This window comes from Ovis aries, chromosome 4, assembly GCF_016772045.2.
Source record: "Ovis aries strain OAR_USU_Benz2616 breed Rambouillet chromosome 4, ARS-UI_Ramb_v3.0, whole genome shotgun sequence".
In the NCBI taxonomy this organism is placed as follows: domain Eukaryota; kingdom Metazoa; phylum Chordata; class Mammalia; order Artiodactyla; family Bovidae; genus Ovis; species Ovis aries.
Genome location: NC_056057.1, coordinates 95,909,090 through 95,928,072, shown reverse-complemented (window position 1 = coordinate 95,928,072; position 18,983 = coordinate 95,909,090). Strand labels below are relative to the sequence as shown.

At 44.6% G+C, this 18,983-nt stretch overlaps 1 protein-coding gene across 4 annotated transcripts in view; it reads right to left on the bottom strand.

Annotated features, from left to right (window-relative positions):
- The window catches only part of MEST (mesoderm specific transcript), a 92,792-nt gene extending 75,938 nt beyond the window's left edge, over nucleotides 1-16,854 (bottom strand). Inside the window, exons 1-11 of one of the 4 annotated variants that reach the window (XM_042248842.2) lie at nucleotides 16,686-16,854; nucleotides 8,031-8,185; nucleotides 6,183-6,262; nucleotides 5,695-5,772; nucleotides 5,435-5,571; nucleotides 5,244-5,302; nucleotides 4,113-4,153; nucleotides 3,531-3,601; nucleotides 3,192-3,293; nucleotides 1,800-1,876; nucleotides 918-981 (exon numbers count right to left, since the gene is read on the bottom strand). In XM_042248842.2, coding sequence (XP_042104776.1) covers nucleotides 918-981; nucleotides 1,800-1,876; nucleotides 3,192-3,293; nucleotides 3,531-3,601; nucleotides 4,113-4,153; nucleotides 5,244-5,302; nucleotides 5,435-5,571; nucleotides 5,695-5,772; nucleotides 6,183-6,262; nucleotides 8,031-8,184 — 863 coding nt within the window. In that variant the 5' untranslated portion in view covers nucleotide 8,185; nucleotides 16,686-16,854. Of the gene's footprint in view, nucleotides 1-917; nucleotides 982-1,799; nucleotides 1,877-3,191; nucleotides 3,294-3,530; nucleotides 3,602-4,112; nucleotides 4,154-5,243; nucleotides 5,303-5,434; nucleotides 5,572-5,694; nucleotides 5,773-6,182; nucleotides 6,263-8,030; nucleotides 8,186-11,305; nucleotides 11,565-11,907; nucleotides 11,983-12,081; nucleotides 12,279-16,685 lie in introns of those variants that run through there. The other 3 variants (XM_042248840.2, XM_060414839.1, XM_027968809.3) reach the window with 3 other exon arrangements.
- Nucleotides 16,855-18,983: the final 2,129 nt, after the last annotated feature.

Genomic DNA, 18,983 nt, shown 5'->3' with positions numbered 1-18,983 from the left:
CTAGTGGAAGAGAACAGCATGGAGGTGAACTTGAGGCTGGAGGGAGGGGGAGGGGTGTAAGCCAGTGGGCAGCCCTAGTAAATGCCCCTGCGGACATACCACACTGGAAAGAACCAACAAAGAGCTTATTCACCTTCTACTTTGGAATTGTATCTTTAGGCAGATAAACATGCCAATTCCATTTATAATGTATTCATACTAGTTTTAAATATTCCAACAGAGCACAATGTGAAAATACAACATATATGCAACACAGGTCAGAGCAGGATGACTTCCAGCTCCTTAGGGAAGTGGCCACTCAGCAACTCACTGTCCGAGTAAAGACAAAAGACCTTGCTTACCCTGAGGAGATGAGAGGGTAGTCTGTTTAAAATTAAATGCAAGCTATTTACTACTGGGTTGTTTCTACTAGGCCATGTGAAGGTATGGAACATTTTTATGTGACATTGTCAGTGAAGCACTCATATTCCGACACCTTCCGACTAAGTACCTAGAGAGAACAACAACCTGAGAAGGCACTTTTCCACAGCTCATTCTTCCCGAAGAGTCTCCTCAGCTGAGGCCAATGAGTTGGCTTTACAATCAAAGCAAACATTTAAAATATATCCACTTCTATGCCTTGGTCCACACAATAGCTTCTCCTTACCTGTACACCTTGGAGCTGTAGAGTGATACATGTAGACTGATAACCATGATAGTGAAAACAGACTGTAGAAACCAAGAGAACGTATAACTGAACTTCTCGATGTTTACACTATGTGAGAGTTAAGATTTCCCCAGTTCATCCTCTATTAAATGTTTCCTAGATGAATAATATGGCCAGTGAGGTCACAGATAGATAGGCTAGAGCAACAGCCCTCAACAGGCAGTCCTGTTCACCACTATCAGGAAAACAAAGACCCCTGAGGGAGACTCACCTGTACAGCTCCAAAAACTCGGGATAGGGGTTCACCGGATCCAATGGCCCATAGATAAAATGAACTAGGAGAGGGGAGAGGAATGAATTATTAACAGCTCTCACACCATAAAATTATCCCTCAAAAAATTTTTTAATAATTTTTTAATAATAGAAAACCTAGCTTCTTTCAATAAGTAGTTTACAAAACATGAGAATAAGCCTAAAAATTAGTCCATTTGAGACCTTTTCACCTATAAACACCCATTCATTCTCTTCATATCTTCTTTGCCCTGGACCAAAAGGTATAAGCCCCACTTCCACCATTTCCATTTTATAAATCCAGGAGACTGTCATTAAGTCTCTCTTCACTTATAATTGACCCTTGACATTTGGAATCAACCAGTGATATCTTGAGCACTAATTATTCTTTGTGAGACCATGCACTGTTTTTAAATCCATAGGAATGAAAAGACAAATGAGCAGAAACCACCTATAAACCTCTTGATTAGTAATCTAAACAGTCTGTCGTCCCAGCAGTTCAGCACTGAATGTGGCAACTACCGACAGTGCACAGCACAGGAAGTGGTCTAATCGCACTGACCGACACCAACGCCTTCTGCGATAGGAACTCAATGTTTTATATACTTCTCTACAACACATGTCCCTGGTTGCTAGATTAAATAAGGGTGGCCAGTTATATCTGAACTTCAAATAATGAATTTTTTTTAGTATGTCTCAAATACTGCACAGCATATACTTATCCTAAATACATATCTGTTGTTTATCTGAAATTTATTTTCAAATTTAGCTGGGTATCTTGTATCTTGATTTGCTAGGTCTGGCAATTACTTAAGCCCATGGTTCCTCAGTTTTCCGGCCAGGAAATAACAGAAATACTCACTGGGAATAGATACAGAGGCAAGGGCTCCCACCCAGCGTCTTCTAAACTTCTTCCTCTGATTGATGTACTGCAATAGACTGTAGGACAGACAAGTCGGCAAGAGGAAAACAAGAAACTTCTATTGCTCTATGGACGCAAAAGCCTGACAGGAACCACAAGGAACACAATCTATGTTTTCATAATCCAGAAGCACCTTGCCATTCCTGGGAATGGCCCACTTAACTTACTCATTTCTCTTAGCCTCTAGAGTTCACTACTGTGTAGCTATGGCAGTGATCATGCCTACTATCAATGTTAGAATGAATGGTTCTCTGTGTTCATGGAGCAGGGACTGAGATCTAGTAAGGCTGGAAATTACTTTGGATTAAAAGTGACTAAAGTCTGAGTCTAAAGTTCTGATTTTGGCTCCACCACTAACTAGCTCTGTGACTCAAAAGTTGTTAGTAACCTTTCACCTCAGTTCTCATCTTTAAGAGGACTCAACTGCATAATCTGTAAATTGACATCTACTTCTAAAATTCTCAGTGTAAAAGTTCATGAGCACAAAGTTTCATCTCCTGCATTATCCACAGATAAAATGGAGGAGGAGCCCTTTCCCTACAGTGTAAGATGTCAGAACTCAAACTCATGTGCTCTAATAACTGTGCCTGGCAATTGTTTTTGTGAACTTAAAACATCACCTTGTAGAAATACTTACTTTCTTGAAAATACAAGGGAATTTTTAAAAGAGGCCTTTGTTTTCCAATTTTTTTATATTAAGATGAATCTTCAAGGATCCCAGGTGAGTTTGAGGTGAGGAGGAGGAATTACTCCTTCGACCTCACAATTCCCAGGGGAGCCACCAGTTAAAACACTGGAAGCTACACTGACCCAGCTGGCAAAGAGGCTGTATCCCAAGCAGTTCCAGATATCCTATCTCAGGGTCCCTCTGTGAAAGCATTTGAACCAAAGGATGGGAAGTCTTTGTACAAGACAGAGAATCCTCCCTCTCAGTCCCTGTTGCTATGGAAAGGATACAAAAAAGTAAGAAATCTGTACTTTGAGAGAGGAATTAGGCACCTTTCAGAATTATGATTATACATTTTGAAGCACTTACTATTGACAAAAGGTCCAAAGACAATTTACCAGTCAATCGGCCAGTTACAAACTGAATTAGCACTGGAATTTGCAGCTGTTTATCCAGACTTTGTACCAAATGGCTTAGGCTCAGTGGTTACTATTCTGAATTTCTTTCTTTTTAGAAGGTACAGAGCAGGACTTCTTGGTTTGCCTCATATGTCATAAGCACTCTTCTTGAAGTTATGAAAGCAAAGAACAGAACACAATCCCACATCTTTTCCCTACTTCCCCAAAAAAGTGTCTCTGGAAACCAAAACAAAGGTTATTTCTTACCTGTCAATAACCAAGTTCCCATCATTGTTGCGTATCCCTGCCCACATGTCCCACAGCTCACTCTCAGAAGGTCGGGTGTATGGCCCAAAGACGGGGGTGAGACTGAATAAGTCCAAAAAAGCAGAAAGGTTAAGTGTGAGAAGAGCTCAGCACATCAAGTATGATTGGCACGTCAGGTCACACGTCCAACCCTTGACTGGTTTTTATGAATTCCTCCTACTACTTGTCTGGCAAGTGGTCAACACCTTTAAAGTATCAAGCCCTAAGATCTGGCCCAGAGTTTTAATGCAGCAACACCGTTCACAGGCTGAAGTAAGTCCGTCTTTAACAATAACTTACCCTCGAGAGAATACGAAGAAGTTCATCAGCCGTGTGAGGATGGGTGACAGCATGCCTCCATCTTTGAGAAGCTATAGGTATAAAAGTAAAACTCAGGATTCCAAGGAAAGAAGACAACTAGCCAGGATATAAAATTTTATACTAGGAACTAAAAAAGGACTTTAACTAAACCCACTGGCTTTCAGTTTCTTGATTTGCTTACCCACATTCTTTTCTCATAGATGACCTACTTGTAATTTCCTTTAAGATTACATTCTACACTGATAAATTTGATTTGAGGATCCCATAATGTTGAAACATCATGCTAATGTCCTAAGTCTTTAGATAGCTGTATTTCTCCAAAAATAGTTATTGATCTCATTTTCAGAAATAAGGCTTTGCTTATCTAGGGTTACTTCTACTGCTTTGCTTTTCCTTTATTAAGGACAAAATTAACTTCATTAACATATAAGTTCAGGAAGAAATAGATTTTTTAACTACAGCCTGTGGCAGCAGGTATGCGCCCTTATAAAGGTCCCAGCATTACATAGGTCAGTATAAATTTGAAAAACTATTAAAGAGCTGGTCGATGGAGTAACCAACCTTTTGTAGAAGGAGGGGACGGTGAGTCTCAGGAAATATACCTGTAGGAGAAGAGACTTACGTTAGTCATTTACCAACAATTTTAGGCCAAACAGAGACTCATCATCAGAGACTAGTTACCCGATTAGTCACCTTAGTGGCTTTTACTGCCAAAAACAGAATTACAAATAAAAACTTAGTACTGTCATTTATTAATTCTCCAGGGAATTGTGTTTACCAGGTCAGATTCTATCCCACTAGGATTACTTTCCCCACTGCAGAGAAAAGGGAAGAATATGCCTCAGTCATCCACACTGGCAATGACTAGACTTGCTCCCCTTAGCGATTCCACCCATTCCTTGGAATGCATAGTGTTGTTACTGTTTTGGGCTGCAAAGGAAACCAGATATTTTTCAGGAAGTGTAGGTCCTTAAACCTAGTTTTCCCATTTCCATTTTTTTTTTCCCCAGAGTCTGTGAGAGAAAGCTATGAGCATGACTGATAAAAAGATTCCTCTCCCCATCTGCCCTTAAGGTAGTCTAAGGTATTTGAGGGACACCTGGATATATTCATAGATTTACAAGCCAGGCTCAATGACAGGCAAAGAACAGGAAACATCTCCAAAAGGCCTAATTAAGGGTTCTCTAACTTGCAACTGAAACTTGGCACTGCTGTGAATTGAGAGTTTCCGACACACCACGACAGTGTTAGAAGCACGTGTGGCTGCATCTCCACTGTCTGCAGAGCCCACTGCAGTAGCTGCAGAGCCGGTGAAGCATCATCTGCACTCCCCACTGCTCCTAATTACAGCTGTTACCAGACCCACCGTGAGATCGTGCTGGAATATGCATTAAACACATTTAGAAATCTTACTATACCCTATCTTATGGTAACACCTTTTTATTAACTTATATCAGGATAATCAGTTTCCTTTGTAATCTTATTTTCTATATTAAAAAACATTATTCTGAGAAAGGGTCAGTACATCTCTTCAGACTACAAAAGTGGTCATGGCATAGGAGAGGTAAAGATCCACTCCTTTCTGTGGGTTTGTTTGCAGTACCATCAGACGACCATTTAGACGTCACTGCTGTTTCCAAACATGGCCCTTCTAGGCTACACCTCACTTCCCACCCTCCTCCATGCAATTACCTCCATTTGACAGACACAGACTCTTGATTGTAAGCCGACCAGATCGATTCTGCTTGAATCTAGAGAGGGGAGGGAAACACAGCTAACTGAGCTAGTGAAGACGAACTCCCAAGAGGGAAAAGGGCCAGAAAGAATGTACTTCTACCATCTTAGACGAGTGAAACCTGTAGGAAAGTCATGGCCTCACTAACCTGTAGAGCAGCTCCTGAGCCACGGTGTCCCCGTAGTCATGAGACAACAGGTTGATCCTGCGGCTCTGGAGCCCCAGATGTCGCAGAAGTGCCTCCACGATGCTGGCCTGCTCAAATATGGAATAGTGATGCGGCCTCTAGAAAGAGGAGAGCCCAGACACACAGGATGAAGCCGAAGGTGCAGGTCTGTCTGCCAGGCCAATCCCTTCATCCTCACCTACCCCCAACCCTCAACGCTGTACCATCCAGATGCCGCTTACCGGTTTGTCACTGAAGCCAAAGCCTAGGAAATCAAGGGCAATCACTCGATGAAACCTCAGGGTCAGACCTTCCCAAATCTACAAGAGAGAAAGGGATGGTTTGGTCCTTCTAATCCTGCTCCTGCTCGTCTCCAACCTACAGGAACAAAGGAGTTTCATCCCTATCTCAGCTTAACAAACAGCCTTTGATAAAGGGAAAGTCTCATGAAACCACCACAGGCCCACAAATGATCCTCTCGGAAAGTGCTTTATTCCTAATAATTAATCTCAATTGAGGGAGGAACTCGAGCACTTTTTAACTTGGCAATGATCCCACCCAGATTGCCAAAGACTTTTTTTTATTCCTTTACAGTAAATGAGAAACTGTTCTACATTTAATCCTATTTTATTAAGCAACTCAGATACATAAAAGCCTTCTGCTGTTGCACGAAAATCCTTGATTTTGGATTTTAAAGGCATAGTAGGACCTAGAAGTCTGATATTATTACCTTGTACCAATCATAGCTGGATGTTGGAAAGCCGTGTAACAGCACGACTATCTCCGGACTTCCAACCACACCCACAGAGTCTGGGAAGGAGAGAGAGCAGTTAGGCCAACTCTGTAAGAAAATAACTTAGAAGATGTAAAAAAAATCTAAGTAATCTGGTATAAAGGTCAAGAAACCCTGACCAAATTAATTACATTAAAATAATACATTTCTTTTTAAAATGTAAGCTTATTGCTTTAGGTAAGAACATTTGATAACTATTTTATTTTATCCAGTATATTTAAAAATTGTAAATACAGCCAATATTTTATAAAAACTTTAAGTGGAGCATAGTCTATAAAAATACTGAATCACTAATGTTCTACACTGAAACTAATTGTAAATCAACTATACTTCAATTTTTTTAATGTAAATAGCTCACTTTATATGAAAATACTTGATGGCAGACCCCTTACTTTCACCTAGGTTTTTAAAATATTTCCCTGTTTCTCCCTTTATTCTGTATTATTGTTATGTAAATTTCTTTTCCACAGTAAAGTTTCACAGTTATTAAAAGTACACTCACAATTTACAAACTACAAGTTCTGTGTACCTATTAGTAATGAACAGCCTCACAAAAATTCCCTAAAATATAGTAACTCTTCTTCAACTCAGTGAGCTCAGTTTATGCTGTTTGCCCAACACTATTATTTCCCGCATTGGAGACTCAGTCGAATATTAAAATCGTAATGCTCGAATACTACAAAATTCTAACAATTATAAAAAAGAGTAATCAACATAATCATTAACATTTTTTAGCGTATAAACATCTTTTATATTAGCCAAGCATTTAAAGAGTAAGTAGCCTTGCTAACAGTATTAGATTAAAACTGATAGATTCATATACCACCACTGGCATGAGAATTTGATAATGAGGTTTATAAAAATAATTTGTTAGAAGCAATTAAAATTTTTATATACTTTAGACGTCTTAGTCTTGAGAATCCACGCAAATAAATCATTTCATTTACAAGTAGTACTGTTTGAAAAAAAAAAAAAGGAAAAAATTAACACATACATGAAGATTTCCCCTCAACATCAACTATTTAAAGCACTGAAAAACTGGAAGCAATCTAAGTGACCAACATAAAGAAAATTATATACTTACTTTTTATCGAATACAGCAAATGAGAGGAGGTCAGGAGCAATAATGAAAAACGGTTTATGACAAACATTTTTCGTTATTGCTCTTGACCCCCGCCCAAAAGTAATCTTTTCCGATCTCATTTCTCATTTTCTCTACCTATAAAATGAGAAGAACAGCACCTACCTCCAAGTACTGTTGTAAAGATTAAATGAAATAATGAGGGTTGAAGATAATTAGCAGTCGATAAGTAGCAGTCATGACAATAATTATTAGCAAGTTAATTTATACAAAGGTATAATATTTAAATCACATTTAGTTATGCATATAAGAAATAATCTTTATAGAAAAATAAACTCCAGGGTGGGGGAGGAAAAGAACCACTGGTAGCTGTGTCTGTGAATGCTGTTTATATTACCTGACACTAGGGGCACTCACAAGAGAAAGCCAGTACTGTCTATCATTACAAATCAGACCACAAAGTAAATGAACAAGTCAGTCTGCAGACTGGAATCTCAATTCCACCACCCTCTCTCCCTCCCAGCAGTTTCCTGTGAGCTTCCCTGCTGTCAAGGTAATGAGAGAAATTAGTCCATTCCTCCAAATGAACACTGCACAGAAAAAAGGGTTTTGCCTCCATCGCGGAGGGGCGACAGAGACCAATGGACGCAAAATGGGACCCGTGGGACCTTTTACATGCAGTGTTCCCAAAGCCCTGTTCTTACCTTGGTAGAAGATGCGCAGTCCCTTGTAGGTGAAAAATTTGCCTGACGACTTCCATGAGTGAAGAGCAGGGGAAAGCTGCGGGGGCGGGATGTGCAGATAGGCCGCAAGCAGGGGCACCGCCAACAGCCCCACCTGGACCCACCACTCCCGCATCCTGTAGGAAAATCAGAAACCTGGTGTGAGCAGGCAGGTGACACTGCGCACGATCTGCAGGCCCCAAACCGGTCAAGTAGGGGGGGGATTTCTGCGCTGTGTGGTGACTGCCTTGTCCTCCGTGTCAACCATGGCAGAAAATGTACTCTGCCTCCTTACAGCCATTGCCATATTTGGTCATCGTTCTAATTTTAAGGGAAAATAGGTTATTTTCATATGTAACTTTCCCCCTCAACTTCTCCCCACTTTACTCTGCAGCCCCTCCCCTTGTGCTGTAGAGGTTTTTATATAAAGTAAAAGGAAGACAAGTTACTTAAGTAACTGCATTGGCTTTTATCAAGGCATTCCCTGGGGGGATAGGGGTATTTCCCTCATATTTACTCTAAAAGCTCTACCACCTACCCACTGGCCCCCCACCAGTAAAATGTTTTACATATATGTATTTTTTAACTCATTAAAAAACGTAGACATCACATGTCCTTAAGCAGAGAGCTGCTCTTGATTTTCTAATATTTATCAACCCTCTGACTCCAGTGAAGCCCAGTTTGATACTACTATATAGATTTGTGCTGAGAAACTGCTAGGGGTAAAGAGTGTGAAAATAAGAAGATAGGTGCTTTGTACATTCCAACATAAGCAGCTTTGTCATGACCCTGAATATCTAATCTCTTAAGGCACTGGAGCAGCAGATTTTACTTCTGCTTTTCTTAGCAGACTCTTAAGGAAGCACCCCTATTTATTTATTAGCATGCCCCTTACTCCCCATCTCCCCCCACACCCAAAAGGAGACAGAGAACCTGAGAACTGATTTTGTTTTGGGGAGGAGGGCAGTGATTTACACACCCAACTTTTTCATGCCCACGACTTTGAAGGTCCAGGTCAGTTTATCCACAGTGACAAGTGCTAAACAGGAATTAGAAACAGTCCCCTCTGTTTCTAGCTTATAACTCCTGAGGGTCACCAAGGAAAGAATTATCAGTAGCATGGATGTTCTCTTAAAAATAGCCGGAATGGAAATACCTGCTAAAGCTAAGAATTACCAAGAATACAGAACTATAAACAAGCAGAATTCATTGTGAAAGCCCTGGTGGAAATGACTTTGTCTGGACACACACCCTTCTACCATATTACCTGTAATCTGGTCACAATCCCTAACAAACTAATATTTATTTTAGAGCTGTTTGTTTTTTTTAAATAACTTGTGGTTTTAGGTCCACAGAGAATCTCAGCTCCTTTGCCTATTTTAAGGCATGCCAAGGCAGTCTTTCCACCCCCACCCCCGAAGTATATGTCCATAAAATAGTCAGTGACTTGGTTCTATCTTTTAAGACAGATTAAGAAATGATTAGAAAAAGTACCCTGAACATGATCATTATATCACAATATTCACCCCATCACAGTAGTAGGCTGCATCCCATTATCTCCTTAAAAGGTAAGGTGACAAAAGCTATTATTAGATTTAGGTTATCATTTCTCCGTGCTACCTGTCCTGGACATACATTTTCACCTGCGCATTGCATCCTTCCTGATCGCCCCATACTTCTCATTCATTTACAGGTTCCAGCAGCCGTGTATCTGCAGTGACTCAGCAGAGTCAGGGAGGGGATACTAGAGGAGAGGAGCGGGAGGTGGCTCCCCCCTCCATTCCTGGGGTTGGGGGGAGGGCGGTGGTAGCCCCAGGAATGAACAGACGCTGTTTCTGGGCACCACCTCTTCCTTCTCTTTTACTCTAAGAAAGCAAAGAGGTAACCCCTCACTAAGCCATAAATTTAATTACTTCAGTAAAAATGCCCCTAATGATATTTTAGGACTGTTATAATGAAAGCAATCAGGCAGTCAGTAGGTAAAATGGATTAAACATTTTTTGACTAAAATCTCCATTATTTGATGAACCAAGAATTAAGAATATAAATTCAGCAAATGCCAGTAACAAACCTTCCAGAAATTAATGAACATATATGAGCCTTTATCTTGTAAATAGGAAAAATACACACATTTAATACTACCAAACCTGCCCACTTTACAGCATCGCGGGGAGACTGTGAGCTACTCTGTGCATGTGTGTGTGTGCTAAGTCGCTCGATCGTGTCCGACTCTTTGTGACCCCATAGACTGTAGCCCACCAGTCTCCTCTGTTCATGGAATTTTTCAAGCAAGAACACTGGAGTGGGGATCTTTCCTTCTCCAAGGGATCTTCCCAACCCAACTGCATCTCTTGCGTCTCTTGCATCAAATGGAGGATTCTTTACCACTGCGCCATTTGGGAAGCCCACTACTTTGTAAACCAGTGCAAATAATTCATGTGTAATATTACGACAGTTTGGTCACATCATTCTCACTTGGCTTCCTGTTACTTAAATCTAAAAAATACTTACGCCTTCGTGATAACACACTGTCAGTTCACACCTATGCGGTAACTCACGCCACAGCGACCGCAGGGTCTTCAAACCCTAAATCACGCCAAGGCAAAACCCACGTCTAGAAACCCTAAATCGCGCCAAGGTGATGCCAAGGTCTAAAAATCTTAAGTCGCGTCAAAGTGAAACCTAGGTCTAGAAACACTCAATTACACCAAGCGAGTACTGGGGTCTAAAAATCGTCAATTGTGCAGGGGTGACGAGGATCTAAAAATCTTCAATCGCACCATAGCAATGCCGGGGTCTAAAAATTCTCAATCATGTCTGGGTGATACTGAGGTCTAAACATTCTGAATTACATCAGAGTAGTACCAGGGTCTAAAAATCTTAACTCTGGGGCATACCAGGGTCTAGAAACCCTAAATCGCACAGGGCGACGCCCAGGGTCTAGAAATTCTAAACTGCATCAGAGCGATACCGAGGTCTAGAAATCCTAATTCAGGAAGCTCCAGCGTTCTGAACATTCTACGGCATTCGGGCGAGACATCTCCTCCCAAGCAGGTAGAGCGGGCTCAGAGGACAAGAACGCATGCCCCCCGACCTCCCGAGATTTTCCCCTCCACTGCAGGAGTGGCGGTCCGGTAGCCCCAGCTCCGGCCGGCAACGTCTTACCCGCTAGCCCGCACCCCATTTAGGGACAGAGGCTCCAAGCCAGGCACACATTGCCACCGCCACCCCACCCCTGGCGCCCGCCACGCACCCACCTGCGGAGACGATCTCGGCGCACCATGGTGGTGTCTTAGCCCATGCCGCCTGCTCGCCGGCCCAGAGCAAAGGGCGCGCAGCAGCGCCCGCAGCCGTGCAGGGCTGGCCGGCGCCGGGGCACAGCCCACGGCCCAGGAGGGCGGTGCGGCCGCGGCAGGCAGCCACCGGGGTGGGCGCTGCGGCAATGTGCGAAGGCGCGGTTGCCGCAGAGGAGGCGCCACCCGCCGGGTTGCACCGGGAGGTGCTCGTGGCCGCTGCAGCGCCGAGCGAGTGGGCACCGACTTTTAGAGCCCACCCGCGCCCCGCCCCTGGCCCGCCCACCGCGCCGCAGTGCCCCTCCCGCTGAAGCCACCTCCCCTCCTCGCAGCCCTGCTGCTGGCACTAAGAGGGGGCGCCCCTCCCAGAGCAGCTCCTGGGGGGGGGGGCACTTTCAGGGGTGTTGACTCCACCAGCACCGAACCACAGGTTCTACAAACAAAAACCCTGCTCCGGCGAATTAACAATGCAGGTAGAGACCACAAATTCCTGAGACCCCCCCCCAAAAACCTCCCCCAGACCACCCATAAGCCCCCCACCCAAGCCCCAAAGGTGGCCGCTCGACCTCAAATGCAGTGAGACTCAGGGCTGTGGGCTGCTGCTTTTGCCTGGCGATCCTCGCGGAGGCAGGGGGGACAGTGAAGCTAACGGCACAAGCGCCTGCGGCAAAGCAGCGGTCTGTGAGCTCCCAGCACCTCTAGGTCCCTAATTGCGGGGATTTAAGCCGAGCTGGGCCTACCTCTGAGCCATTCGGCGGATTCATGGGACGGCCGCTCGGAAGCAAAAGAAAAAGGGATGGGGGGACAGCAAAACTTGCGGAAAACCAAGGCTCTCTTTCGCGCGCGGCCACGGCAGCGGGCTTGTCCTCTGCGGCAGCGCGACGTGGTCCGCACGCCCGAGCCCTGCCGCAGTCCTCCCGCGGCACCCACTCCCAGCACCGACCCGACCCGAGCCAGCAGGGGTGATAGGCACAGGAGATGAGACTGGAGCGCCCTTTATTTGTGTAAGACTGAATCACAATGTGAGGGTCCCAATGGTGCCGAAAAGAGGGGAGGGTTTTCCCCCCTCTTCATCCACAATCCTTTAAAAGGCATTTATCAAGTACCTTTGAAGAGAAAAGTGTAGAGAATCCGAATGTCTGTGTTCGGTTTTTGGGCTGTAAATGGAAATCTAGACAAACGTGCGGGCTGTGGTGCCAGCTCCCTCCAGCGGGGGCGCTGCAGGCCTCCCTTCCACTCGCGCCCACCGCGGGCGCTCCGCTGCCCAGAGTGCGGGCGAGCCAGAGTCCCAACATCCTGGGCTCGAAAGGCTCGGCCAGCCGAGACCACCGGGCGCCTCACAGGGTGCCAGGGAGCTGAGGGGCGCCAGTCGGACACAGGAGAAACCGCTGTCTGTGAACGCTGTCACCAAATACGTGAGGCGCGATCCAGGGTACACCTCTACTGATGTCGCCTCAGAGGTTCGTGAAACAGTGCTGAGCACCTCCAGAACGCTAAGAGCTAATGGTGCAAAGGCCAAGGAGACATGGTCCCGGGCACCCCACTAAAGCGAGATGCTGACCATCTGGTAGGGATGACACCCAAGAACTGACAATGGCTTAAAATTTCCCTTTAATTTCCTGGCAACGTTTTGTGACAGGTTGGTCCCCTCCCTTCAACACACAAGTCCCTCAAAGGCCGAGCCCAAGTATTATTCACCTTTTGTATCCCCAAGAGCCCGCTAAGGCACTGGCTACAAAGCAGGCCCCTAATAAATACTGCATGAATAAGTGCAAGAATTTGAGGGCGCACAGGGGAGGAAGTAATTAAGGAGAGGGGGGAAAGGGTTGTTTCGAATGATGAATAGACATTTACCGGAGACAAAGGGCATTCTAACCAGAGGGGACGGCATTCGAGAAGCACCGGAGGTGCAGGACCGCATGACCTTTGGGGAAAATTGCAAACCCTTTGGGCTACAGCGCTGAGAGGCAAAAAATTAGGCTAGAAGGAGTATTTCATCCTAAGGAGTTTACAATTTGTTCTAAAGAATATGAGGAGCCACCGCTGGATTTAAACCCTTTACGGCCTTAATTGGTTACTTAATGAAATTTCAATTACTCCCCTTAACAAGCAGAGGATTACCTGTTTTAACGAACCGCCACCTTTTAAGGACGGAATTAATTACTGAGCAAAATTTAAATCAGTCCTTTCAACAAAATAAAGACTTTCCTATTTTAACTAAGAGAACAATATAAAACAAACTTGGCATTATAGTTTCTCATAGTTATTGTCAATGGAACCTATGAGTCGTACAAACAATTCCCTACTTTTATCCTCACCACACCAGAAGCACCAGCATCCAAGATGAAGGAAATTTTGTATTTAATGGACTGCGTTCTCACAAAGGATCTTATTCTGAAAGCCAAGGAACATGTCCACCCACATGGAACAAGTGGGCAGACAGGAGGGGAGACCGCTGGGGTGGGGGAGGGGTGGGGACAAGGGACGTGCTTAAAGACGAGTGAAATTCTGATGCTCTCCACAAACCCTCCCGGACACAGGGCTAGGAGAACCTTCCTTGGAGAAGTAGGTTGTGAAGGACTTCAAATCCCTAACTCGTTTAGGTGAAGGAAGCATTCCTGTTTGGAAGAACCTCCCAGCGCATAGGCAAGGAGTCTGAAAAATGCAGAGGATACCAGGAGAGATCAGCTTGGCTAAAGCCAGGAGAAAATGCTAGAGAATGCCCCAGGAGCCAAACAGTTAATGAGTTTTCTAACTGTGCTCGACTTAGAGAGAGAAGCTTCCTCCACCAGGGGAGAATCTGGCCCAAAGTATAAAACATTTTAAGTGCCTGAGAAAACATGTAACCGTACATAAATCCAAAGCTCTGGCTGGCTCTCAGTGCACTCTTTCAGTTCTTCAACACAAATACCACACTTGACCGAGATCACAGATAGCAGCATTCCCTCAACCCATAGCTTATCATACATTCTTGTCACATTCCAATTCTCAGACAGTCTCACATAGTAAGACCTCAGATTTGTGCAAAGATGAGGGTAGGACGTTTGACGTTTATTAGCCTGCTGATGTGCAACAGCGGTGTGAGATCAGCAGGGCTGGCACTGTGGGTTCAATAATATTTTTTGAACCCCAGTTTGAGACCCCAGTTTGTCATTACAATGACAAACACAAGGATATTTATGGAGACAACAGGACAGAACTGGGACTGCCACTTTCAAGAATCATAATTATCAATTCATATAAACTAAAGAAGTTCAAGATGGGGGAAACCTGATTGAACAGCTGCACATAAAGAGACTCATGATTTTAGTTGAAAGTGAGTCTGTGATATGTCTCCAAAAACCCCATAGCAGACTGTAGACTGTAATTAGAGAAGCACCCAGAATAAGCTAATCCTACTCTATTTGCTAGTTAGACCTCACGGAAAGTGTTTTATTTTGTTCTACAGATCAGATATTATTAAGAGACACATAAACAGGAATTTGTTCAGAGAAGACTGACTAAAATGCATTGCAAATTATGTCACTGAAGGTGTAACAGCTGTCATATTTTAAACTCCTACTATAGCATGAATCCTTACTCAATTTATCCCTAATTCTCATAATAACTTGCTAGATGAGAATTTTCATCCACATTTTTCAGAGAGAGATACAGCAGCTCAGAGCACTGTTAGTATGTGAAGGACTGTGAACGGAACACAGATGCGTTCTGGCTCCAAAGCTGGCGTTCTTTCCACTACCCCACACTGCCTCCCTGTTTAAAATAACCAGGCATGTTTAGTTGGAAGAAAAGAAGCCTTGTGGAGTGAGTGGAAGAAGGAAATGTGTTAGCAGTGCTCAAATATTTGTGGAAGCAGCATTAGATGTTTAGACGTTTTATTCTGTATGGCTCCAATGAGTGCAAATTGTAGAGAAACAGATGTCGATTCAACATAAAGAATTTTCCAATAGCCAGGGTTGTCTAGAGAGACCGGGTATCTCAGCCATGTGGAGACGTGACAAGTTTGCCATCTCTAGGAGCTGGGCAGTCCTGGGGCAGGTATGCAAGTTCTGGAAGAATGCATGAATGACCTTTAAGGTCTTGTCCCATCTGATAGAAACTAAGGCTCAGAGAGGTGCTGGAACTTGCCAGGGTGACCACCCCTCCCTGAAGGATCAGATCCACAGCAAGATCTTTCATGGGTGTCCCTCAGCCCAAAGCGCTTTGTACAACATGACGCTTCAAGTTGGGGGCAAGACTAATTGAAGAAATTATCCATACAGTCATGTCAACCTCCCTCTCAATTCAATTTAACCCACATATCCAAAAAGCCACTGGTGTCTTCCCTTCCTCTTCAGGCTCATTTTTGGGGAGAAGCAAGGGAGCTGAATAACCCATTAACCAGATAAGATCAACTTAAGAGACAGATTACAGTACTACTGAGCACCCCTAAAGTATCTTTACACACCCTGCGCATTACTGGACACATCCCATAATCCCACATTTGGTCCTGTTTAGCTGTTCCACACCTGGAATGCATCTTGTACACACAGATAAATGAGTTTAAGAATTCGATATGAATCCTATCTTGCATTTTTATAGTTCTTTACACTTTCATGTATATCATCTCATCTGATGCTCATCACAGTCCTCTAAGGGAGACAGGTTTTGTTTTGTTTTTTCAGTCAGACAAGCAATTTTCTAGCTGCCTGGGGAAGAAAGGGCTACAGCACAGAACTCGTTTTGTTTTTTGTTTTTTAACTACATTCCACATTAGATTATTCCTCCAGCCTCGATGAGTCAAACCAGAAGCAGGTGTTTTGCTTTTCCTCAATTGCTATCAACACCTCACACCTTCAGCTGTCCTCCTCCACCAGTCCCTCCAGGGCCCCCACCCCGGCTACTACCGCAGGGCTTTGTCACGAACCTGCGCACCCCCGCACTCGGCTGCTCCAACTCCGAGCGAGAACCACCCACCCAGCGCCGCGCGGGTGCGCCCCCGGTACCCCCCACCCCGACATTCGTCCAGGCCCGTGTGGACGTCCCAATCATCCAGGATGTCCCACAGCGGGAAGACGCAGCTTCCCGGCAACTCGAGACCCGATTTCCTGGAGGGGTGGTCAAGCAGGCTGAGCCTCGGACGAGGGTTAGGGGACTTTTGTGTTCCGTCCGACCCTGAGGTTCTAGGATACGGTGACTGAGGAGGACCTCGCCCACGTGCCCCTCTAGTGGCGCTCACACCTCGTGCGGCCACCCACCAACCCCAGCGTAGTGCAGCACGCCTCTGCCGGTCCTTACGGCCTCCCGGGCCACTAACACAGCTTGGCCCCAGGGTTGATGTGGTCCACGCACACTAGTCACTTACCCCGAGTGTGCTCATTCCCACTCATCGGGTGGGCTGGGAGGGTAAAGGTGGAGGGACATTGCTTCCCTGCCCGTCTCCTAGCTGATTTAGTCAAGACTTGGGCTACAAGACTCCATGTTTGGGGGACCACGTTGCGCATGCGCCTCCCGTGGTCACCGGTCCTCGGTCTGACCCCGGTCCCAAGGAAGACCCAGCCAAGCCATCGAATACCCGGCTCTGGGCTAGAGCGCCGCCACCTCCGAGCTCGTGCCCATCGCCCCCGACCCAACCTGTGCTGCTGCCTGTCAGGCGTCAGCGCCACCTATTGAGAAGGGTATGAAATGGCAGGCTGTGCCTCGAACAAGAAGAGGCTGAAGAAACGACTAAACTTTTACAGGGCCCAATTTGCATACTTTCATGCGATAAAACTGAAGGCCAAGAAGTGATACTTTGATTGGTTATTAACTATGCCGAGATCTTCGGTGAGCCTTCCATATCTCAACTATTTCCCTATCTTCATAGTTTTCCTAAAGACTCCCAAATCTACGTCTCCAGCCCTTCCCTCTACCCCAAACTCTAGATCCATATATGTGATTGCCTTCTGTTCTTCACTTAAATGAAGAGGCCCACTCACGTTTTATAATTCACAAGGGCTAAGTGAAATTCCTTACCCTCTCTGTTCTGTATCTCCTTCCCACACTACAAACTGATTGCTCCCCCTTCCCCAGAACCTGTGTTACCTTCTGTATTCTCTATCACTGTAAATGGCATCATTAGCCACTCCAATCTCCTCCAATACCTGTGGCCTGATGGAATGGGGCTAAAAGGAAAGCAGCCTTGGGTACAAATCCGAGCAACTTCCCTCCAAAGTATCTTGAATTCACCTTGCTTCCCTCTATTTGCAACAAACAGTTCCCCTTGTTCAGGCTTCATTATCTCTCACCTGGACAACTGCCTCCTAATTGGTTTTCCAGGTCTCCACATTCACACCTTTCTAATCCAATATTCACACACCTGCCAAAAGTGACCTTTCTAAAACGCAAATCAGATCACATCTCCTTTCATCTTGAAACTCTTTACTAACTCCTACTTCCTATGCTAAATTCAAGCTCTGTCACTGGTCGTGGAAAACGCTTCAAAAATCTGGTCTTTCCTTTAGTATCTTCTCTCTTAACACCCCTACCTCCCTACCTCCCAAAACTTCATAATCTGACCAAATGTTGCTAATTGTAGTTCTTCCCTGTGTAAGAACCACACAAAACAGTGTGGTTTCTATTCTCCATGCCTTTACACATGTTCTGTCCCCTACCAAATACATTATTCCCCACTTTGTCTATCTAAAAAGTTCTTTCCTGAAAATTCAGTGTCACAACCTCTTGCAAGGCTTCCCCACAAGCTTTCTATAGATAATATCACTCCCTCAGTGCTATCTCTGTCCCTTGTACAAACATTTGTTGATCGCTATGTGCCAAACTCTTATGCTAAACTCTTCTATGTACATTATATTGTTTAATTCTGATGATAATGCTGTCAAGGGACTATTATTATCCTAATTTTATGAATGAGAAAATTGAGGCTTTGAAAGATGAAGGTGCTTGCCCAAGGTTGCAGAGCTAGTAAGCTGTGGAGCCAGGATTTGAACTCAGATATGTCTGCTCCTGTTTATCTATTCATCAAAAAGTTTTGTAGAATTAAAATGATATTTGAAAAATCACAGATCACCTTTTAAAAGTATTAATGCATACAGAATTTCTTTTTTAAAGGAAAAACACACAGCTGTCTGAGTCTAGTAGATGGAAATAAGAGTGTTCTAATTTAAACTGATGCTATAGAAGGCCAAATAAATAGCCTTAATGTCTGGAGAAGGAAATGGCAACCCACTCCAGCGTTCTTGCCTTGAGGATCCCAGGGACGGGGGAGCCTGGTGGGCTGCCGTCTATGGGGTCGCACAAAGTCAAACACGATTGAAGCAGCTTAGCAGCTCTTGGAGAAGGAAGTGGCAACCCACTCTAGTATTCTTGCCTGGAGAATCCTGTGGACAGAGGAGCCTGGTGGGCTGCTGTCCATTGGGTTGCACAGAGTCGGACACAACTGAAGTAACTTAGCATGAATGCATGCATGCATTGGAGAAGGAAATGGCAACCCACTCCAGTATTCTTGCCTAAAGAATCCCAGGAACGGAGGAGCCTGGTTGGCTGCCTTCTATGGGGTCGCACAGAGTCAGACACGACTGAAGCTACTTAGCAGCAGCAGCAGCAGGCTAAATAAGAAAACAATTCTGCTATCGTTCTGTATAATTTATTCTTATTATATGAATGT